General features: G+C 39.1%; 1 protein-coding gene across 2 annotated transcripts in view; it reads right to left on the bottom strand.

Moving 5' to 3' along the window:
• The window catches only part of SANBR (SANT and BTB domain regulator of CSR), a 56,405-nt gene extending 37,674 nt beyond the window's left edge, over window positions 1-18,731 (bottom strand). The window contains exons 1-7 of one of the 2 annotated variants that reach the window (XM_059659717.1): window positions 18,579-18,731; window positions 11,357-11,515; window positions 10,757-10,940; window positions 9,880-9,958; window positions 6,678-6,916; window positions 2,268-2,326; window positions 676-836 (exon numbers count right to left, since the gene is read on the bottom strand). In XM_059659717.1, coding sequence (XP_059515700.1) covers window positions 676-836; window positions 2,268-2,326; window positions 6,678-6,916; window positions 9,880-9,958; window positions 10,757-10,940; window positions 11,357-11,506 — 872 coding nt within the window. In that variant the 5' untranslated portion in view covers window positions 11,507-11,515; window positions 18,579-18,731. Of the gene's footprint in view, window positions 1-675; window positions 837-2,267; window positions 2,327-6,677; window positions 6,917-9,879; window positions 9,959-10,756; window positions 10,941-11,356; window positions 11,516-18,578 lie in introns of those variants that run through there. The other variant, XM_059659719.1, reaches the window with a different exon arrangement.
• Between the last annotated feature and the right edge of the window lie 1,381 nt (window positions 18,732-20,112).

A 20,112-nucleotide genomic window follows, 5' to 3' on the forward strand; every position in this document is an offset into this window, starting at 1 on the left:
CTCTAGTCCCAACACTTTCCTCTCTGGTGCATTAACTTCCTAGTAGGTCTCCTTGCTTCTTATATCCTTATAGTCTATTCGCCACACAGAAACCAAAATGATCTTTTGACAAATCAGATAATGCCACTCCTCTGCTGCCAATGACTACTGCTGACCCCTCCTCATACCACTCTTGCCCTTTATACTAAGGTCAGTCTTAATAATTACATAATTCACTGCCACAGTAAACTCATATATACACTATACAAAATAACTAATTTAATTACTAATATTTATCTTGGGCAATTGGCTCTGGATAAATTTTACTTCATTTAAAATAAAATGGAAATATATTTTTAAATGTAATCTAAAAACAGACTATTTTACTATTTTACTAAAATGAAATAGAAATAATATATTTTTTCTAATAGGAACATCAGATTTAAAATTAAAAATTAGCCCTAGCTGGTTTGCTCAGTGGTTAGAGTGTTGGCCTATGGACTGAAGGGTCCCAGGTTCGATTCTGGCCAAGAGCACATGCCCAGGTTGCGGGTTCAGTCCCCGAGGGGGGTGTGCAGGAGGCAGCCAATCAATGATTCTCTCTCATCATTGATGTTTCGATCTCTCTCTCCCTCTACCTTCCTCTCTGAAATCAATAAAAATATATTAAAAAATAATAGTAAAATTAAAAATTACCTCCTAAACTTATCTTTCTTGTCTTTTAAGTCATCAACCTCATTGTGTGTGAATAGATCAGCTATACGTGTAATAAGATTTGCATTAATACAGTTCATGTTGCATGGCGTAGCTACTATGGCATTCATATTTTTGTGGCAATACTCAATACATTGTTCAACCTAAAAAACATAGAATAAAAAATGAATGTTGAAAATAGCAGCATAAAGGATAATATAATATCAATACCTTTCAAAGGTAAAATTCATTAAAAGCCTTATCCATGTATTGCTATGTACTATCTGGGTTTTGCTTATCTGGGTTATCTACACTGTTCCAAAGTGGTCCAGCAGGTCAAATTTGTACAAACATATATCCATAGCTAGAATAATCATTTTCCACCTTCTTAAGATATTTTAAAAAGTAATGCAATGAGCATCTTTCATAGCTGTGGCAGGTATAAATCTTAGTCCACAAACTCAAGTATATAGGATATCACTGAACTTAGATAACAATTTTAAGTTTCCATTTCTCTGAGTAGCAGAAACATAATTTCAGTCACTTCAGGATTTTCTCAGTTGTGTTGTGCTTGCTCTCTTCCTCCTTCTCCAACCTGAGGTATATTTATTTACTTTTTTCATATTAAATCATTTATGAAAATTTACTTTTTGAGGCGGACTTGGGTTCCAGGGAAAACTAGCATTGGCAAATCAAGTATTCTTCAAAATACTTTGCTTATGGCAGAAAAATATCCTTTAGGGCTTAGATTTCAGAATTCAAATGTTAAGGATTCTTTTAATTTCTGTTTTTTTTCTGTAACCCTTTCCTGAAGCATTTAATATCAACAACTGACTAGGAGAGGACTAAGGAATAAAAAGAACATAGTAAACTAGTAAAACCCCAATCAATCAAATAAACAAACAAATTTCACATCTGTTAGCATAGCAAAGGAGTGTTCTGCCCTGTGTAATCTTCTTGGGGACTAAAAGCAAATATTTACTTAAAGGAAAACCATAAGAATATATAAAAAAACATTTGAATGATAAATAAATTCATTAACAAGAAAAAAATACAAATATATTTCATGTTAAAATTTGATATGTTTATGTACATATGCTTTTGTTTCATCAACTACTCTTAAACAATAGAATGAATGAGCATCTGATTTACACATACAAAATTATATTATTTAATAGTTGGGTATTAGTTCTTAATTTGCTGAACTATAAGTGAAAGACACAAATTAACAAAACATGCTTAAAGAAATTACTTAAATAGTGAAACAAATATATTCCAATTAATTTTCATTTAACTTGATTTTAGAGCAAATTCTTTGTTAGGGTAAAGTTAATTCTTTTTTGTTTCATCTAATACAACAGAGAGCTACTCCTTGAGGATAAATTGCTTGCTTTATAAGCATCATATACAAATGATATATAACAGCCTTAACCCCTTTCACAACAGAATAAAATACCTTCAAACATGAGCAGTTTATTCTAATGGAATCACACCCTTGAATTAACAATTACTTCAGAACTTGAAGGAAAAATCAAGTTAAATATTAAATCAAGCATGGGTGAGCAGAAGAGCTTAGATCTTTTATTAATACTTACCAATGAATCCATTTTCAAAAACTCTGAAGAAATAAGAATTGAAATGACATTTCCTGGCTCTTAAAGAAAACAAAAACAAACATTTAAATTCTCCTTTTAATTTGTACCTCGAATTCCTGAGAAAAGGCTCCTTCTCACCTTAAAAGAGGATGATACTCTAATAAGAACAATTAAAGATTATCTTACTATGGCTTACATATGTGAAAGAAAGAAAATGCAATGTTCAAACTTAGGGTATAAAGAAAATGCACAGTAAATTTGCCCTGTAATTAGATGCATTATCAAGTAAGAGGACGCAAATTTCTCCTTAACTAAACCAGGGAAAAGATAATAAAGATTGAGAATAGCCCTAACCGGTTTGGCTCAATGGATAGAGCATCGGCCTGTGGACTGGGGGGTCCCAGGTTCGATTCCAGTCAAGGGCATGTACCTTGGTTGCAGATACATCTCCAGTGGGGAGTATGCAGGAGGCAGCTGATCGATGGTTCTCTCTCATCGATGTTTCTAACTCTCTATCTCTCTCCCTTCCTCTCTGTAAAAAAATCAATAAAATATATTTAAAAAACAAAACAAAAACAGAATATAACTCATCACACAAAAATCAGTGAGAAAATTTTTTAAATGATTGAGAGCCCTTGTTCATAAAAAGCAGTTCAATGTTTTTTAAGAACAAGTACTTAGTGAAAAAGATTCTGAAAGACAATATAAAATTTACTCCTGCAGAAATGCTAAAGTTCCTTCCTAAAGGCAGACTGAGTGGAGCCAGGGAGAGGAGGATGCCCTATGATGCTACTGTTTCAGTAAACCTAAGTCATCTCCTATGAAGTATAGTTAAGAAAAAGAAAAATCTGATTTTTACCATTGTAGCACTAAGACAATCCAACTAAAGAACTATACAAACAATGATTAAAATAATTAACCCCTATCTTTTCTTAAATAACAACTCTAGGTGAAAGTTTCTCAGATAGAAATGAAGGGAGGAAGGAGCTGGTGAAAGAGTTCCTCAGGAAATTATAATATGGTCCATTCCAGTTAAGACCCATTGTCTAGATTATCAGAGATTTAATTAAGCATTTTGGTAGTTTTCCAAATCAGAATAAAGATTATGTGTGTAAAAGTTTACATTTCTAGTCATTTTTTAAGGTCAAAGATTAAAGTGACTTGTTTTGCTCTACTTTTACCTTTACCATCCACATAAACATGCTGGATCAAGAAATAGCTTTTTTTTCTCTACATAATTTGATTTTTACTTCACACATACATATCATCTGCATGGTCCAGTATCTCTGGACTCTGATTGGTTGAAATTTTTTAAAATTAATTCATTTTGCCGAAACCGGTTTGGCTCAGTGGATAGAGCGTCGGCCTGTGGACTGAAGGGTCCCAGGTTCGATTCCGGTCAAGGGCATGTACCTGGGTTGCGGGCATATCCCCAGTAGGAGATGTGCAGGAGGCAGCTGATCGATGTTTCTCTCTCATCGATGTTTCTAACTCTCTATCCCTCTCACTTCCTCTCTGTGAAAAATCGATAAAAATATATTAAAAAAATGAAATAAAATAAAATAAATTCATTTTATTTTATCATAAACCACTAGAAACGATTTCCATTAAAATAGAAATTATAAACTTCTTCAGAAAAGTTTTAAACTGTCAGTATAGATTCATTTACTAATAAGAGATTAGAAATATTTTGGTGCTGGCCAGTGTGGCTCAGTAATTGAGCATGACCTATGAACTGGGAAGTCACGGTTTAATTCTCAGGACAGGGCACTACTAGGACATTGCTAGCATGATCCCCAGAAGGGGTGTGCGAGAGGCGGTCGAGCAATGATTTTCTCTTATCATTGATGTTTCTGTCTCTCTCTCCCTTTCCCTTCCTCTCTGAAATAAATAAAAATGTGTATTTTTTTAAAAGAAATATTTTGGTACTGCTGTAAATAGCAATTTTAGTGCACAGAAAGACTTTCTTAAACCACTAGTGAGATTTCCTATATAAAACTATGCCCAATGAAAGATTACTTAATAATTATTCTTCTTATAATCTAGAATAGTGGTTCTCAAACTTTTGCTCTCAAGATCCCTTTGTAATCTGAAAAACAGACTCCTAAAGAGCTTTTGTTTATATGGGTTATATGAGTATTTACCATGTTAAAGATTAAAACAGAAAATGTATTAATTTACTTTAAAAAAATAATAAACTTATTACATATTCACATATTTTTATGAAAAATAACTAGTATATTTTCCAAAATGAAAAAAAAACTAGTGAGAATAACATTGACATATTTTGCAATTTCTTCAGTGTCTCACTTAATAGAAATCAGCTGGATTCTCATATCTGGTTCTACATTCAATATATGGGTAATCTTTTTTGATGTTATTTCAAAACTTGACAAATGGTACTTTCTTAAGGTTAGTTGCAATGGGGTCTGAAATTGTATCAATGGACTTTTCCATTCTATTACCTTAAAATCCACTGATTTATCTTGTGCTTTGAATCTTTAACTCCATGCATAATTTTTTAAAAAATATGTTTTATTGATTTTTTTACAGAGAGGAAGGGAGAGGGATATAGAGTTAGAAACATTGATAGGAGAGAAACATCAATCAGCTGCCTCCTGCACACCTCCTACCGGGGATGTGCCCGCAACCAAGGAACATGCCCTTGACCGGAATCGAACCTGGGACCTTTCAGTCCGCAGGTAGACGCTCTATCCACTCAGCCAAACCAGTTAGGGCTCTATGCACGATTTTTAACATCATGTACGAGTTAAGGAAAATATTGGTTCACGGAGTTATGCAGATCTTCCAAATGTTGAACCATTTCATTGTACAATATATTAAAAAATCACACTTGTTAATATGACTGCAAGTCTCATCAGAAAAGTCTTTAAATATTAAGAAGCTGTCAAGCACATAAATGTTTTCCAAACTTTCTCACTTGAAAGCTTGAATTTTATCATTGGCAACAAATACTAGCAGTTGTTTCTTTTTAATTGACCAGCTCATTTAATTCATTCTCTTTTCTTTTTTTGGTGTTATTTTTGTTGTTGTTGTTAATCCTTACCCAAGGATATTTTTCCATTGATTTTTTAGGGAGAGTGAAAAAGGGAGGGAAAGACAGAGAGAAACATGGATGTGAGAAACACATCGATTGGTTGCCTCCTGTACGAGCCCTGACCAGGGCCTGGCCCGGAAAGGAGCCTGCAACCGAGGTACATGCCCTTGGCCGGAATTGAATCCGGGACCCTTTAGTCTGCAGGCCGATGCTCTATCCACTGAGCAAAACCAGCTAGGGCTTAATTAATTTTCAAGACAATATCTGCCAAATGCCTAGGTCTGAGTAACCATAATTTGTCTGTCAGTCATTCTCTCAAGTAAACACAGTTTTCAATTTTTAAAAAAAGCAACGAGGTTAGATTGCAACTCAAACAACTGCACAAGTGCTTTTCCTCAAGACAACCATCATACTTTGGTGTGTGGCAGAATATTAAAAAGATGTATACTCAAGATGTATATTCTGTATACTCACACAGAATATTAAAAAGATGTATACTCAAGGCTCAAAACTTAACAAAATTAGTAATTTTTACCACTTCATCAAGGACATTCTTAAGTGAACCTGGATTTTTTTTTTTTCCTTTTAACTTTGAGTTCATAGTGCTGAAGAATACAGAGACCACTAGTACAGTTTGGTGCACTGGCCTTGATATATGCTAAAGATGCAACAGTTTTACATCTGTACCACCTGGACAAATGTCAACACATAAAGACAAATAACACCTTGGTTTAATTATGCAAATTGTCTTGACCTCCTGGATCCTCTAAAAGAATCCTCTAGGACTCCAGTGGTCCATGTACCATACAATGGGAACTGCTGATGTAGAGACCTGTCCATTCGCCATACATCCTCTATAATAAAAGGCTAATATGCAAATCAACCAAACAGCAGAACGACCGGTTGCTATGACGTGTACTGACCACCAGGGGGCAGACGTTCAATGCCGGAGCTGCCCCCTGGTTGTCAGTGCACTTCCACAGGGGGAGTGCAGCTCAGCCAGAAGCCAGGCTCATAGCTGGTGAGCGTAGTGGAAGTGGTGGGAGCCTCTCCCGCCTCCGTGGCAGCACTAAACCATCAGTCGGACATCCCCCCCAGGCTCCTGGACTGCAAGAGGGTGCAGGCCAGGATGAGGGACCGCCCCCCTTCCCGAGTGCACAAATTTCGTGCACTGGGCTTCTAGTTCATTATAATTTACTAAAAAATATGAGGTATGTTTTCTAAAGGGCAATTACTAATTTGTGTATAAACGCTAATGTTCAAGCAATTATCCACATTTCATGTTTGGCCTGAAGCAACTACCAGGTGACACACAAACTTAACTACAAAGTAAGTAATAGATTGTCTTTTACCTAAAGTGGGCATCTCACAACCTTTATTCTCCTTAGTGTTCCTTTTAACATATTTTATCAACCAGTTGAAAATTTGAACGTCACAGTGAACTGAAATGTCCACCTCTTCCCAGCGCTGGGCATCCATAGATAAATATTCAGCAAAGTACTTCATTTCTGATATCAAAAGGTCTCGTGGGCAAATAAAATCTTCTTTCAAATTTTTTGCTTCATCACATACATGGATCACCATATTTGGCCTTCATAAAAAATGTTACATAGAAATAAAATTATTAGAATTTCAAAAGAGGAGTCAAGAATATTAACATTTATTGGAAGTATGCGAACGAGATGTTTTTTAAGATTTGACCACAAATCAGTTTTATAGGATTTAAGTGTCTTGCTAATCTTATCCATATCTGAGATTATGAAAATTTTAATTAAACTACTCACTTAATTAGACAAATAAAAATATTTTTTACTATGGGACTCATAATTTACAGGTTTTAAATTCATTATTTTCAAGGTATAAGTAAATTATGAAAATTTAAAAAACAGTACCAATTCATGAAGAAAAATTAAGTAATACATTCTAATTCTTGTGATGAACATAAAACAGTACTTTTACATGGCTATGGGTCTTGGAAGTAGATAAAGCTGAATATTAAAATTTCCTTACTAATAATAAGTAGAAAAAAAACAGTTAAAACTATTCACTAAAAAATAAAAACATTAGTAGAGTAACTTAGTTATTTTTAACAGCAAGAAAGTTTGTCAGGCCTGGTTGGGAGGCTCTGTGGTTGAGGTTTAACTCCTGAACAAGGAGGTCATGATTTTATTCCCAGTCAGGGCACAAGCCGGGTTGTGGGCTGGATCCCCAGCAGGGGGTGTGTTGTGTAGGAGGCATCCAATCGATGATTTTCACCATTGATGTTTCTCTCTCTCTCTCTCTTTCTCTCTGAAATCAATAAAAATATATTTAGCCAAAACTGGTTTGGCTCAGTGGATAGAGCGTCGGCCTGCGGACTGAAAGGTCCCAGGTTCGATTCCGGTCAAGGGCATGTACCTGGGTTACGGGCATATCCCCAGTAGGAGATGTGCAGGAGGCAGCTGATCGATGTTTCTCTCTCATCGATGTTTCTAACTCTCTCTCTCCCTTCCTCTCTGTAAAAAATCAATAAAAAATATAAAAATAAAAATATATTTAAAAACAATAACAATAAAAACTTTTTTTAAAAAAAAGAAAGTTTGTCAGGCATTCAATAAATATAAACTAGTAAATATAGTTAAAATAATTCTTAATACTACAATGTGCTTATTTACATATTTTTTAATAATTTGAGAATAAGTTTAGATGATACATCAGAATGACTGCTTTGAAAATTATGTACTCCTTGAATTTAGTATCCCTTGAAAAGTATATCACCTCAAAAAGAAACATTAGTATGATCCACAATTGCCTTCATGTCATTACAAAAGGAAGAGATTAAATAAGAAGGGATATACTGTCCTACAAGATGAACTGGATGTGTGTTTAGTGGAACTTTATTTCTAAATATAAAAAATTACCACTATGCTCTACATCTCAAACAAATATAAAATGTTACTGAATGTCAACTGTAATTGAAAAATAAAAATAAGTAAGTAAATAATTGCATTTGAAATAAAATTGGGCTACCAGAAAAAGGGTTATTAATCAACACTATTGTCCAAGTCAAAAGAATTTAAATAACTCTCTGAAAATTGTTCTTCCAAATAAATTATGGTCAAAATATAAACAGGTAATGGCTGGTATAATGAAACATAAAGTTTCTGTGGCTTTTTGGACCACTATCTGAAATACTAGATAATTCCATGTAAAAAAATTATCTGATAAAATTTTTGTGATACAAGCTTAGCAGTTAAAAAAATCTACGTAGCCCTGGCTGGTCTGGCTCAGTGGATAGAGCGTCGGCCTGCAGACTGAAGGGTCCCAGGTTCGATTCCAGTCAAGGGCATGTACCTTGGTTGCGGGCACATCCCCAGTAGGGGGTGTGCAGGAGGTAGCTGATTAATGTTTCTAGTTCTCTATCCCTCTCCCTTCCTCTCTGTAAAAAATCAATAAAATATATATTTTTAAAAATCTACGTAAAAATTATATGTAAATAAACTAAAAATCACTTTTAAAGGGTGATTTTATTTTATTGTGGTAAAATATACATAACATAAAATTTGCCTTTTTAAGAGTACAGTTCAGTGGCATTAAGCACATTCACATTGTTGCAATTATCACTACCATCCATCTCCAAGACGTTTTCAAAAGGGTAAATGTTATAGTATGTGATTTATATAGTAATAAAACTGTTATAAAAAGATCTAAACTGAAAATACACAAAAGAACTTTTAGAGACAATGAAAATATTCTATATCTTCATTTGGGTCATGGTTACATGGTGAGCCCATTTGTTAAAACTGATCGAAGTGAATACTTAAAATATGTGCAGTTGACTGTATGTAAAGTATACAAAACAATACAAAAGTATCAAGACTTGCAATACAGCCCTGGCTGGTGTGGTTCAGTTGGTTGGAGCATTGCATACACCAAAAGGTGGTAGGTTTGATTCCAGGTTAGGGCACATACCCAGGTTGCAGGTTTGATCCCCGGTCCGCTTGGGCAACCAATCAATGTTTCTCTTCCACATTGATCTTTCTCTCTCTCTCTCTCTCTCTCTCTCTCTCTCTCTCTCTCTCTCTCTCTTCCTTCCTCTCTCTACAATCAATAAAAGAAAAAAATAGGGAGATTTAAAAATAACTTGTAATATATTGAAAGATATATTCTAATTTTTAAATGTTTCTATAATGAATAATTATATTCAAATACGTCATTCTAAAATACATACCCAGTTTCTTTAATAAAACTGGAGAACTAATAATTGACTTTTCCTTTAGATTTAAAATTTACTTTTCAAAGTTTTAGGTTAATAGATGTTATTTCTAATATTTACAAAATGAAAATAAAATTTTAAAATGAAAAACTAGTCCAATTTATAAACAACACAAATAAGCATATGTTTAGCTATCAAGCAATTATATATAGTTCAACATATGAACTAATTTCAACTGTTTCAGCAATTGTGGTATTCCTACATTATGGTACCTGATGTATATAATCACCAGTCATGTATTTTATAATTTAAAGTTGATACTCATATTAAACTTATCTAGCAAGGAACCAGCCTCCTACCCTTCAGATTCTTCAGTCTCTTCTCCACCATTACGAGTAGTACAATTTTCACTTTCTGAAGAACAATTCCTTGTGGAAGCTTAAATACAGAACCAAACACATACAAAAACAAAGGGGGGAAGTTAGCATTTCTAGCTCAGAATGAATTTTTACTTATTGAATGGTTATACTGTAAATGCATGGCTTCCAAAGCTAGTTAAAGGTGGCACTTCCCTTAGTATTCCAAAGGTTTACGCAAGAAACAGTCCAAAAAAGGGATAACAAATTGCTAATGTTACAATGAAGATTTAAAAAATACTGATATGGCGTGTACAAATAGGGTCAAATGCTCAAAAGTCAATAATATAAATTTCCCTTCCTGAAGTAAATTTCACATCAATACTCTGACTGCTGTTGCTGAGATTAAAATAATTCACTACACTCTGAGGATTTCTAAAACCAGTTATTATTTCCAAGCAATTGCGGAAAAACATCTCTTCTATCCTGCCACGGTGTCATTTGAAACTATCATTGACTGCAATAAAGGATAGACAGCTGTAAAAAAGATAACACAAGAGACAAGCAAAATTCTCTGAGGGAGGGGAAAAAACCTTAAGTCAAATCCCTTTAATATTTATGACATAACTTGGAATAGTAAATTTTGGTATAGTAAATAAATTTTTTTGTTAATAATATTTGACCAGTATATTAACATTTAAAATTTTTTCAAATATAGAAAAGAAAAATTTCAAAAATTTAGGAAGACACAAAAATGCGTAGATTTTTCTATTAATGTTTATATTAGCCTTTACATAAATAAAGAAAAGATGATTGGAATACATAATAATTTGCAGAATTATCGTAAGGACGAACACTGCATTTTGTTTTAAAACCTTACCTGTTTTGGAAACTGCATCCTGATCAACAGAAGCCTCCTGAAATTCTCCCTGTGTGTCAAGAAGTGAGGATTTGATATACGTGGCTAAAGTTTCAACAGGACTCTCTCCAGCCATTAGGGGACTATACCGGTTGTCAACAGGTGAGCTTCCACTGCTCTTCAGTTCCTCAAACCTTTTTGCACACTGTGATAATATCAAAGGAAGAAAATGCAGGTCTGGGAGTTTTTGTTTGTTTTTAATTATGCTTTTATTTATTTTTAGAGAGAGAGGAAGGGAGAGGGATAGAGAGATGGAAACATTGATGAGAGAGAAACATTGATCGGCTGCCTCCTACACACCCCTACGGGGGGGTGGAGCCCACAACCTGGGCCCGTGCCCTGACCTGGAATCGAACCAGTGACCTCTTGGTTCATGGATCAATGCTCAACCATTCAGCCACACTGACTGGGGTGGGAGTTTTAAAATTAAAAAATAAGAAAATATATTCTTGTCTGTTATTTGAAGATACTGTTCTATAATTATTTTTTTTAGTTGTTCCTTGAAATTGATCACTTTTTCTAATTTTTTTTTCAGAAGATATCTGTGGGACTGTTATTTACCTCTTTGGGCGTTAATCCAGGAACAAGCCTTGCCACAGTTTCCCAGTTAATCGTCTGATGGATTCCGATTAATGGATAAAGAAGCATGTCCAACACCATTTGGCTGTTATTGTTCAGGAAATTGTTGTTTTCTGAATATCCACGACTCATCTTTTGGAACTAGAGACAGATCAAAGCAGATTTATTTGCATCTGATATACAAATGTTTTCAGAACATTTTAAATCAGTTATAATTAATTCCTAAAAATTATCTGCTACTATATAAAGTAAAGCTGACATAAAATAAACACAAAGGATATAGCTCAAACTCTTCAAATATAATAGTATTTTGACATTATGACTTGGTAAATGGATGGATAGAAGGATGGACAGATAGATAAATGGTTAAAAGTGTAATGTGAAACTATTAATCATCAACTATAATTAGTGTTATTTTTATATGTTCGAAACAACTTTTTTGGGGAAAGTTCTTCTCTTCTTCCTTGTCTTCAGAAGCAATGGAACAATTGGCCCGATAAGTTTTAATCCTTAAATACACACCCTGACGCTCATATATACAAGGCAAGACACCTCCACACACAGGCACTTCCTGAGCAGAATGGAGGCTTCCCATGCTTCTTCACCTGACTCTCCACAAGCCACATCCCCTATTTCACTCTAGGAGCCCTTGAATAACATGTGCAGTGGCCAAGGGTGTCCAAAATCTTCAGGCAATAGGATCACCAAGAAAAAAGGCTCCAGATGGCTTTCCGAATGCATGTAGTGCAATAAATATTCATTCAGTGGGTCCCAACTATGTGCCAAGCACCAGGGATGCAAAAATAAATATGGCATGGTCCGGGTCCTCAAGGAGTTTATGGTTTAGCACGAAGTATTAGCAGACAAACGGATCTTTTTAATATAATTTTCTGAGAGCCAAAGCAGAGGGGAGCCAGAGGGGCAGAGGAGGGACACATAACAGCTATTATTTACTGAGTACTTCCTAGGATGGTAGAACTGTTATTTCAATGAAATTTCACCACACCCCTATAAGAAAGGTGCTCTCCCCACTTTTACAAGATGAAGAAATAGGTTCAGAGAAGTACAAGGCCACAGAAGTAATAAGAGGCGGGGCAAGGTAAAACTGACGCTCACATCCATGTTGTTTCCATTATATACAAGAGGTATATTACAGGGAGACAGCAGGCTGGGAATGATGACTTAGGGGAGAGAAAGACAGTCTAATTTTGAAGTCAGTTATAATTCAAAGAAATAATTCTGAAAGCTTCTGCTTGTGAGGTAAGGGAGGGGGAAGGCTGTGGTATCAGAACAAAAATGAAGCCACAACATTTAAACTTAGAGAAGTTTAAGTATTTCTGGCAATTATACTTCAATAAGGCCAAGATTTAAAAAATAATTTTAAAAAACTTTTTTTTTTGGTATCAATGTATGTGAGATGTCTCTTATCTTATTCAAACACATGCTGAGCCCTTGCTATGGGCCAGGCATTCTATCTGAAGTTAGAACATAAACTTACATATGAAAATAAGACAAAGGTTTATGGCTAGTCATATCTGTGATTCAATTGATGGTGAATTCTGGGTTGGGAATGTAATCAGCAAAGAGAAGCTGTTACTATGGAAAACTACATCTATTGTAGGGCATGAAGTATGAAAACAAGAATCCACTGACAGACAGGTACAGTGCCAAAAGCAGTGCACCCAGGAGTCCATAGCTCTGCTTTGAGTATTAACTCCACACATGCTAGTCAAGGCAAGTGATCTGAACTTCAGTAGTTAGACTAAATGATGATAGTATCGCCCTAACTGGTTTGGCTCAGTGGATAGAGTGTTGGCCTGCGAACTGAAGGGCCCCAGGTTGGATTCCAGTCAAGGGCATGTACCTTGGTTGCGGGCACATCCCCAGTAGGAGGTGTGCAGCAGGCAGCTGATCGATGTTTCTCTCATCAATGTTTCTAACTCTCTACGCCTCTCCCTTCCTCTCTGTAAAAAATCAATAAAATATATTTTAAAAAAGATGATAATTCTTCTGACTGACATCATAGAGAGAATCAAAGGGATTATTTTGTGAGAGCACTTTGAAAACAATGAAAGTGCCTCACGAATGAGAGTTATCTACCTCCTAGCATTGTGCTGAGGATTATGTGAGATGTTTTAATGTTCAGATGGGGAGTTGGAATGTAGAAGCTCTCAGTAAGGGTTAACTATGATTAGGACTATGTAACTGTTTCCATAAAACACTGATATAAGACATCAGGTGGCAGACATAAAGTTATCCTACATGTATCTGCCTGAGCATTAAAAAGAAACACTTAAGGTTCAGGTTACTTATCTCTGTGTCTCAATTTCCTCATCTGTAAAACAAAAAAATAGTGGCTAGCCCACATACTTTTGAGGACATATGGACAGTGCTACCTGGTACACAGTAAGGACTATGTAATGTTTGTAGTAGTAACATTACCATTCTAGAGATCCTCAGATTAAACAAATTCATATAGATAAATGTGGCAGATAAGAGACAGTAACTTTTCAATGAAGTATCCTTTTGACAAAATGAGTAAAAAAATCAGATCTAGATTCTAATCCAGTTTTTACCACTTTCAATAGTCTCAGCTATAAGAAAATAGTACCTACCTTTGGTGTTACTGTGAGGATTAAATAGTAATAGATAAAGCATCCAGCACACTATCTGGCATACAAAACGTGCTCAGTAAATAACTTGTCACCACTATTATTATTTTTCTTCCTCCTATTTTGGCCATTATTGGCATTAAAAATTTCTAAGAATTATTTTAATAACTGTAAATCACTGCCTTGAGCCCAAATAAAAATAGATTTTCCAGAACTTCATTGTCCTCCACCTGTGTGCCTGGCACATCATCACTTTTTCACACCACACAATTTGAGATGTATGTTAGGGCATGGGGTAGTTTTGTATAATTTATTTGGGTCTCAGTCTAAAACAGAGTTCAGGGCAAGGAACAGGGGTACTTTTTTTTCCACTTCAAAAACATTTATTTAAAATTCCTAAAATACTTATTGTGTCCTACAATGTGTAGGCACCTACTAGCTAATCAAAAATACAGTCCGGACTAAATATTTAAAAACGTGTATGTATATTTCAAATATGGTACTCACAATATACATGTGTAAGAATAATTTAGCCCTAACTGGTTTGGCTCAGTGGATAGAGTGTCGACCTGCGGACTGAAAGGTCCCAGGTTCGATTCCAGTCAAGAGCATGTACCTTGGTTGCTGGCACATCCCCATTAGGGAGTGTGCAGGAGGCAGCTGATCGATGTTTCTAACTCTCTATTCCTCTCCCTCTACCTTTCTCTCTGTAAAAAAATCAATAATATATATATATGTAAAAAATAAACTTATTTGTTAAAAAAAAAGAATAATTTAAATCATTTAGAGATGAAAAAAAACTTTTTTAACCTGAAGCTGATACAATTTTTCAAAGTGGGTAGTCTTAATCTTCTTTTTTTTAAATTAAATCTTGATTGTTCAGATTATTACAGTTGTTCTTTTTCCCCCCAGAGGGTCCCACTCGGTTCCCACCCCATCCTCTGCCCTTACCCCCCCACTGTCCTCATCCATAGGTGTACGATTTTTGTCCAGTCTCTTCCTGCAACCTCCACCCCCCTCCCCCTCACCCCCCCGAGAATAGTCAATCCACTCCCTTTCTATGCCCCTGATTCTATTATATTCACCAGTTTATTCTGTTCTTCAGATTTTTTATTCACTTGATTTTTAGATTCACTTGTTGATAGATGTGTATTTGTTGTTCATAATTTGTATCTTTACCTTTTTCTTCTTCCTCCTCTTCTTAAAGGATACCTTTCAGCATTTCATATAATACTGGTTTGGTGGTGATGAACTCCTTTAGCTTTTTCTTATCTGTGAAGCTCTTTATCTGACCTTCAATTCTGAATGATAGCTTTGCTGGATAAAGTAATCTTGGTTGTAGGTTCTTGGTATTCATCACTTTGAATATTTCTTGCCACTCCCTTCTGGCCTGCATAGTTTCTGTTGAGAAATCAGCTGACAGTCATATGGGTACTCCCTTGTAGGTAACTGAGTTTTTCTCTTGCTGCTTTTAAGATTCTCTCTTTGTCTTTTGCTCTTGGCATTTTAATTATGATGTGTCTTGGTGTGGTCCTCTTTGGATTCCTTTTGTTTGGGGTTCTCTGTGCTTCCTGGACTTGTAAGTCTATTTCTTTCACCAGGTGGGGGAAGTTTTCTGTCATTATTTCTTCAAATAGGTTTTCAATATCTTGCTCTCTCTCTTCTTCTGGCACCCCCCTAATTCGGATGTTGGTATGCTTGAAGTTGTCCCAGAGGCTCCTTACACTATCTTCATATTTTTGGATTCTTTTTTCTTTTTGTTTTTCCGGTTGGGTGTTTTTTGCTTCTTCGTTTTCAAATCTTTGACTTGATTCTTGTGATCCTCGTCTGCTGTTGGAACTCTGTATAATATTCTTTATTTCAGCCAGTGTATGCTTAATTTCTAGTTGGTCCTTTTTCATAACCTCAAGGGTCTCACTAGATTTCTTGAGGGTCTCACTAAATTTATCGGCAGTTTCTAGAAAATTCTTGAAAAACCTTATAACCGTGGTTTTGAACTCTATACCCAGTAGTTTGCTTTCCTCCATTTCTGTCATTTGTGACCTGTTTCTTTGTCTCCACATTTTTTATGCTTCCCTGTGTTGATAGAGTGGCTTTGTGTGCTAGGTGTCCTATAGGGCCCAGTAGCTCAGCCTCCCCAATTACCTGAGGTGGACACTCTTGGTGCACCCCCTTGTGGGCTTTGTGCACAGTCTTGTTGTAGTTAAGCCTTGATTGTTGTAGGTATCACTGGGAGGAATTGACCTCCAGGCCAATTGGCTGTGAGAATCAGCTGTGTCTACGGTGGGAGAACTTCTTTGCTGGAGACACCCTTATGGGCAAGACTCGCTTCAGTGGGGCTTTGGTGCTCACTGAGTCTGCTCTCTGTGTGTGTCCCTTATGGATCTGAGGAGTTGTAATCTGGATGGTCCCACTCTGACCACTGGGTACACTGGCTCTTGTTTCTCTAAGGAGGTGCTAACTTAGCCTCTGCCTGAGGCTACCCAGCAGGAGCTACGGAGAGATCTGCAGATTCTCTTCTTTGTTTGAGGTTTGGAGGTGCCCAGATGAGGCCCAGCTGAAGCAATGCAAGCTGCTGTGAGGCCTTGGGCCTTCTTTTGGAAGTTCTGGGTCTCTCTGACCCAGCTGCAGTTTGTTAGGTAATTTTCAGATTGCAAAGGGCCAGGCCTTTCATATGCAAAAGCCTCTGTGCACAGCTTGGGTGGGGCGGGTCTCAGGGGATCAACAGGGCAGAGCAAGCAGCTATGGCTGCTCCTCAGTCCTACCCTAAGAGGCCCCTCGTCTCAGTGTCCCAGTAATCGCTGCAAGCACCTCTGAGAGCAAGCTGCCCTCGAGTTCCAATCGATGCCAGACAGTTCAGTTTGTCCCCGTATGAGTCTGGGTCCCCAGAGACTCGCCCACAACTGGAGTCAGGGCCGTCGGGAGCTTGAGACTCCCTCCCGATTGAAAAAGACAACCGTGTCCTCAGTTGCTGGCCCTTTCCATGTGTGCCTTCATACCTCTGCACTTTACTTCTGCACCTCCTGAGTCTCAGTGTGCTTTTCTCTTTCCTTCTAGTTGTAGAATTTCCACTCAGCCAGCCTTCCTGTGGTTCTGGATGATGTCCGTTTTGTCTTTTAGTTGCATTTTTGAAGTGGTTGTGGAGGCAGCAATTTCCGGTGTTTACCTATGCCGCCATCTTGGTTTCTCCAAGATGAAAATTTTTTTGTTTTCTGTTGACATTTTCTTTACACAACTGAATCACACCAAACAAGGGAAGAGCACCCTGTACAAATTCCAGTTAAATGAATGTTCAAGAAAGCAACCCTTAGCAGTGGTTCTCAACCTTCCTAATGCCCCGACCCTTTAATACAGTTCCTCATGTTGTGGTGACCCCCAATTTCATTGTTATAAATTGAACATAATTAAAGTATAGTGATTAATCACAAAAACAATATGTAATTATATATGTGTTTTCCGATGGTCTTAGGTGACCCCTGTGAAAGGGTCGTTCGACGCCCTAAGCGGTCATGACCCCCAGGTTGAGAACCGCTGCCTTAGAGTCCGAATGTAAGTATGAAAGGATACTTAATACTTGATGGATAACATAGGAGCTGTCACAGTGCATCCCATTCTGGGGGGCAAAGGGGAGTACAGACTTATCAAAAACCGTGACAAAAAGTTCGAAGCTCAAATTATACCTTGACTAACTCTACTCCCATTCATGACAAAGTATATTTTAAAAGTTAATGTTTAAGTAGAAACGTGTGACTTACTGGAAACAAAAATTCTACTTGTTTAATACACAACGTGCTTTAAGCGTGCACTTCACGTCGTCTCCCCCTTCGCACAAGCTCGGTTTACCGAAATGTATCTACAAAGAACAATCTAATTAAGGCCAACAGGGGTCCACGACTGGCATCTGATGCTTTTTCCTTTTGAAACGGACAAGGCTCCTACAGAGAGTGACCACTGTCCCTGAGCAGCGGTAGGACGGGCAGCGAGGGGCGGGGCGGGGGCGGGCCTCGGGTGACCGGGTGGGAGTAACCCTGAGTCATCCGCACGCGGGGAGCCCAGGCGCGTCCATCCCGCGGCGCGTCCATCCCGCAGACGAGGACGGAGCCGGCGGGCTCAGGACAGGGAGGGGACAGTCCAAGCCCATCGGACACCCGGATGGACAGGGCAGAGCCCAGCAAGCCTCCGGCCAGGGGGTCCCTCGCGGCGCCTCCGGCTCCGGTTACGCCTAAACCCGGGGGGCGGGGGGCGGATGGGAGAGGCTCCCGGCGGGGGACGGGGGGCGGGAGGGGAGGGCACACAAAGGCGCGGGCAGAGGGGCGAGGCGGGGGCTGGGCGGGCGGGCGGGCCGGGCAGATCTGGCTCCGGGGCTGGTGCGCGGGCGGGGCGGGGCGGGTGGAGGGGCTCTGGGGCTGCGGGGCTGCGGGGCTGTGGGCGGGGCTGCAGGCGGCGCTGGGGGCGTTCGCGGGCGTTTGGGGGAGCGGGACCCCGGCTGTCCCGCCGGGGATGGAGGCCGCGGTGGGAACGCGCTGGCGGCCCCGCCCCTCGCCGCACTCCCCGCCCCGGCCGGCCCCCGAGCCCCTCGGCGCCTGGCTCACCTCCACAGGGCCGGGAGGCCCTCGCTGCACCTCCGTCCCCTGCGGCGGCCGGCTCTGCCCGCGCTCCGGCCATAAGCTCCCGCGACCCCGCCGGCAGCCCTGGCCGCAGCCCTCACCGGAGCCCTCACACGCCGCCCCGCCCGCGTGGGAGCGGCCGGGACCAGCGCCCGGGGGCGGGGGAGCACCGCCCAACGCCGCCCGGCCAATCGCGGGCCAGCGCCGCAGCGGCGGAGCCAATGAGCGACGAGCTCCTGTCGGGCGGGAGGGAGCCGAACGGGCGGCTGCAGCAGGGGCCGCGGCGCCTGGCCCGGTCTTCCCCTGCCCCCCCCTCAGCGTTCACTCCCGGGCCTGTCGCAGTGCAGCGTCCCCACCCTCCCAGCGTCTTGTCTCTTAGCAACCAGGTCCTCCAAGCCGATCCTAGGTGACCAACTCCGAGTCCAGAAGAAAGGGGGAACATGGGAGAGAGAAATGAACTCGAACAAAGGGTGGACGAAACGGTTTTCGGTGCAGGTCCCTTCGGTAGCGCTGCTTGGGTTAGTAGAGGCAACATTGTATGATCCGAGGGACACGAAGAGTGTCTTGGGTTAAGCATTGTCTTTATCAGGAGGCATTTTTTGTGGGGAAAAATGTAAATAGCTCTGGGTTACAAATTCAATTTTTTAAATGTATTTTATTGATTTTTTACAGAGAGGAAGGGAGAGGAATAGAGAGTTAGAAACATCGATGAGCGAGAAACATCGATCAGCTGCCTCCTGCACACTCCCTACTGGGGATGTGCCCGCAACCATGGTACATGCCCTTGACCAGAATCAAACCTGGGACCCTTCAGTCCGCAGGCCGATGCTCCATCTACTGAGCCAAACCGGTTAGAGCACAAATTAAATTTTTATTCACAATAGGTTCAGCATGTGTATGCTATTGTGAATGTTGCCACTGGGAACCTCGTAAGGCGTACAAAGCCCAATCTCGTAGGGTAAATACTACACACCACCTTTTAAATTTCCACTTGGAATCTGTCTGTTCTGAGAACCAAAAACTAAATGTCACAGCCAGAAAGGACAGAGAACGAAAAGCCCTACTCAAGTGAATGATTACTGCCATGAGACCTGATGATGACCTGGCCAACTGCACAGTTTTTCCCAATTGTATCACCTGTAACTCTGCAAATCTTTTACTATTTTTGTTCCACAAACACGTTAATTAAAGTTAGGTAAGTTTTGTACCACGGATACCAGCCAGGTACATTCGTAAGAGAGACTGCTTGTTCTGTACTTCCTCTTCGCCCTCTCACGTGGGCTGCAACCCAGTTGTGACCATGGGGAGCCCGTTTAAACTATGAGAACAAGAAGGACCCCTAAGGGATTGCAGAGCAGTAAGGAAGGGACCTCGGCCATGAATTACCTTGTGAAGCAAAGTTGCCTAAGAGGCCCTAGACTGCCTGTCTACCTCTGGACTATTACATGAGAGGAAAGTGTTCATCTTGCTTTAGCTACTGCATTTTTTAAAAAACCTATTTGCTACAGAAACTTGATCT

This window comes from Myotis daubentonii, chromosome 12, assembly GCF_963259705.1.
Source record: "Myotis daubentonii chromosome 12, mMyoDau2.1, whole genome shotgun sequence".
Lineage (NCBI taxonomy): Eukaryota > Metazoa > Chordata > Mammalia > Chiroptera > Vespertilionidae > Myotis > Myotis daubentonii.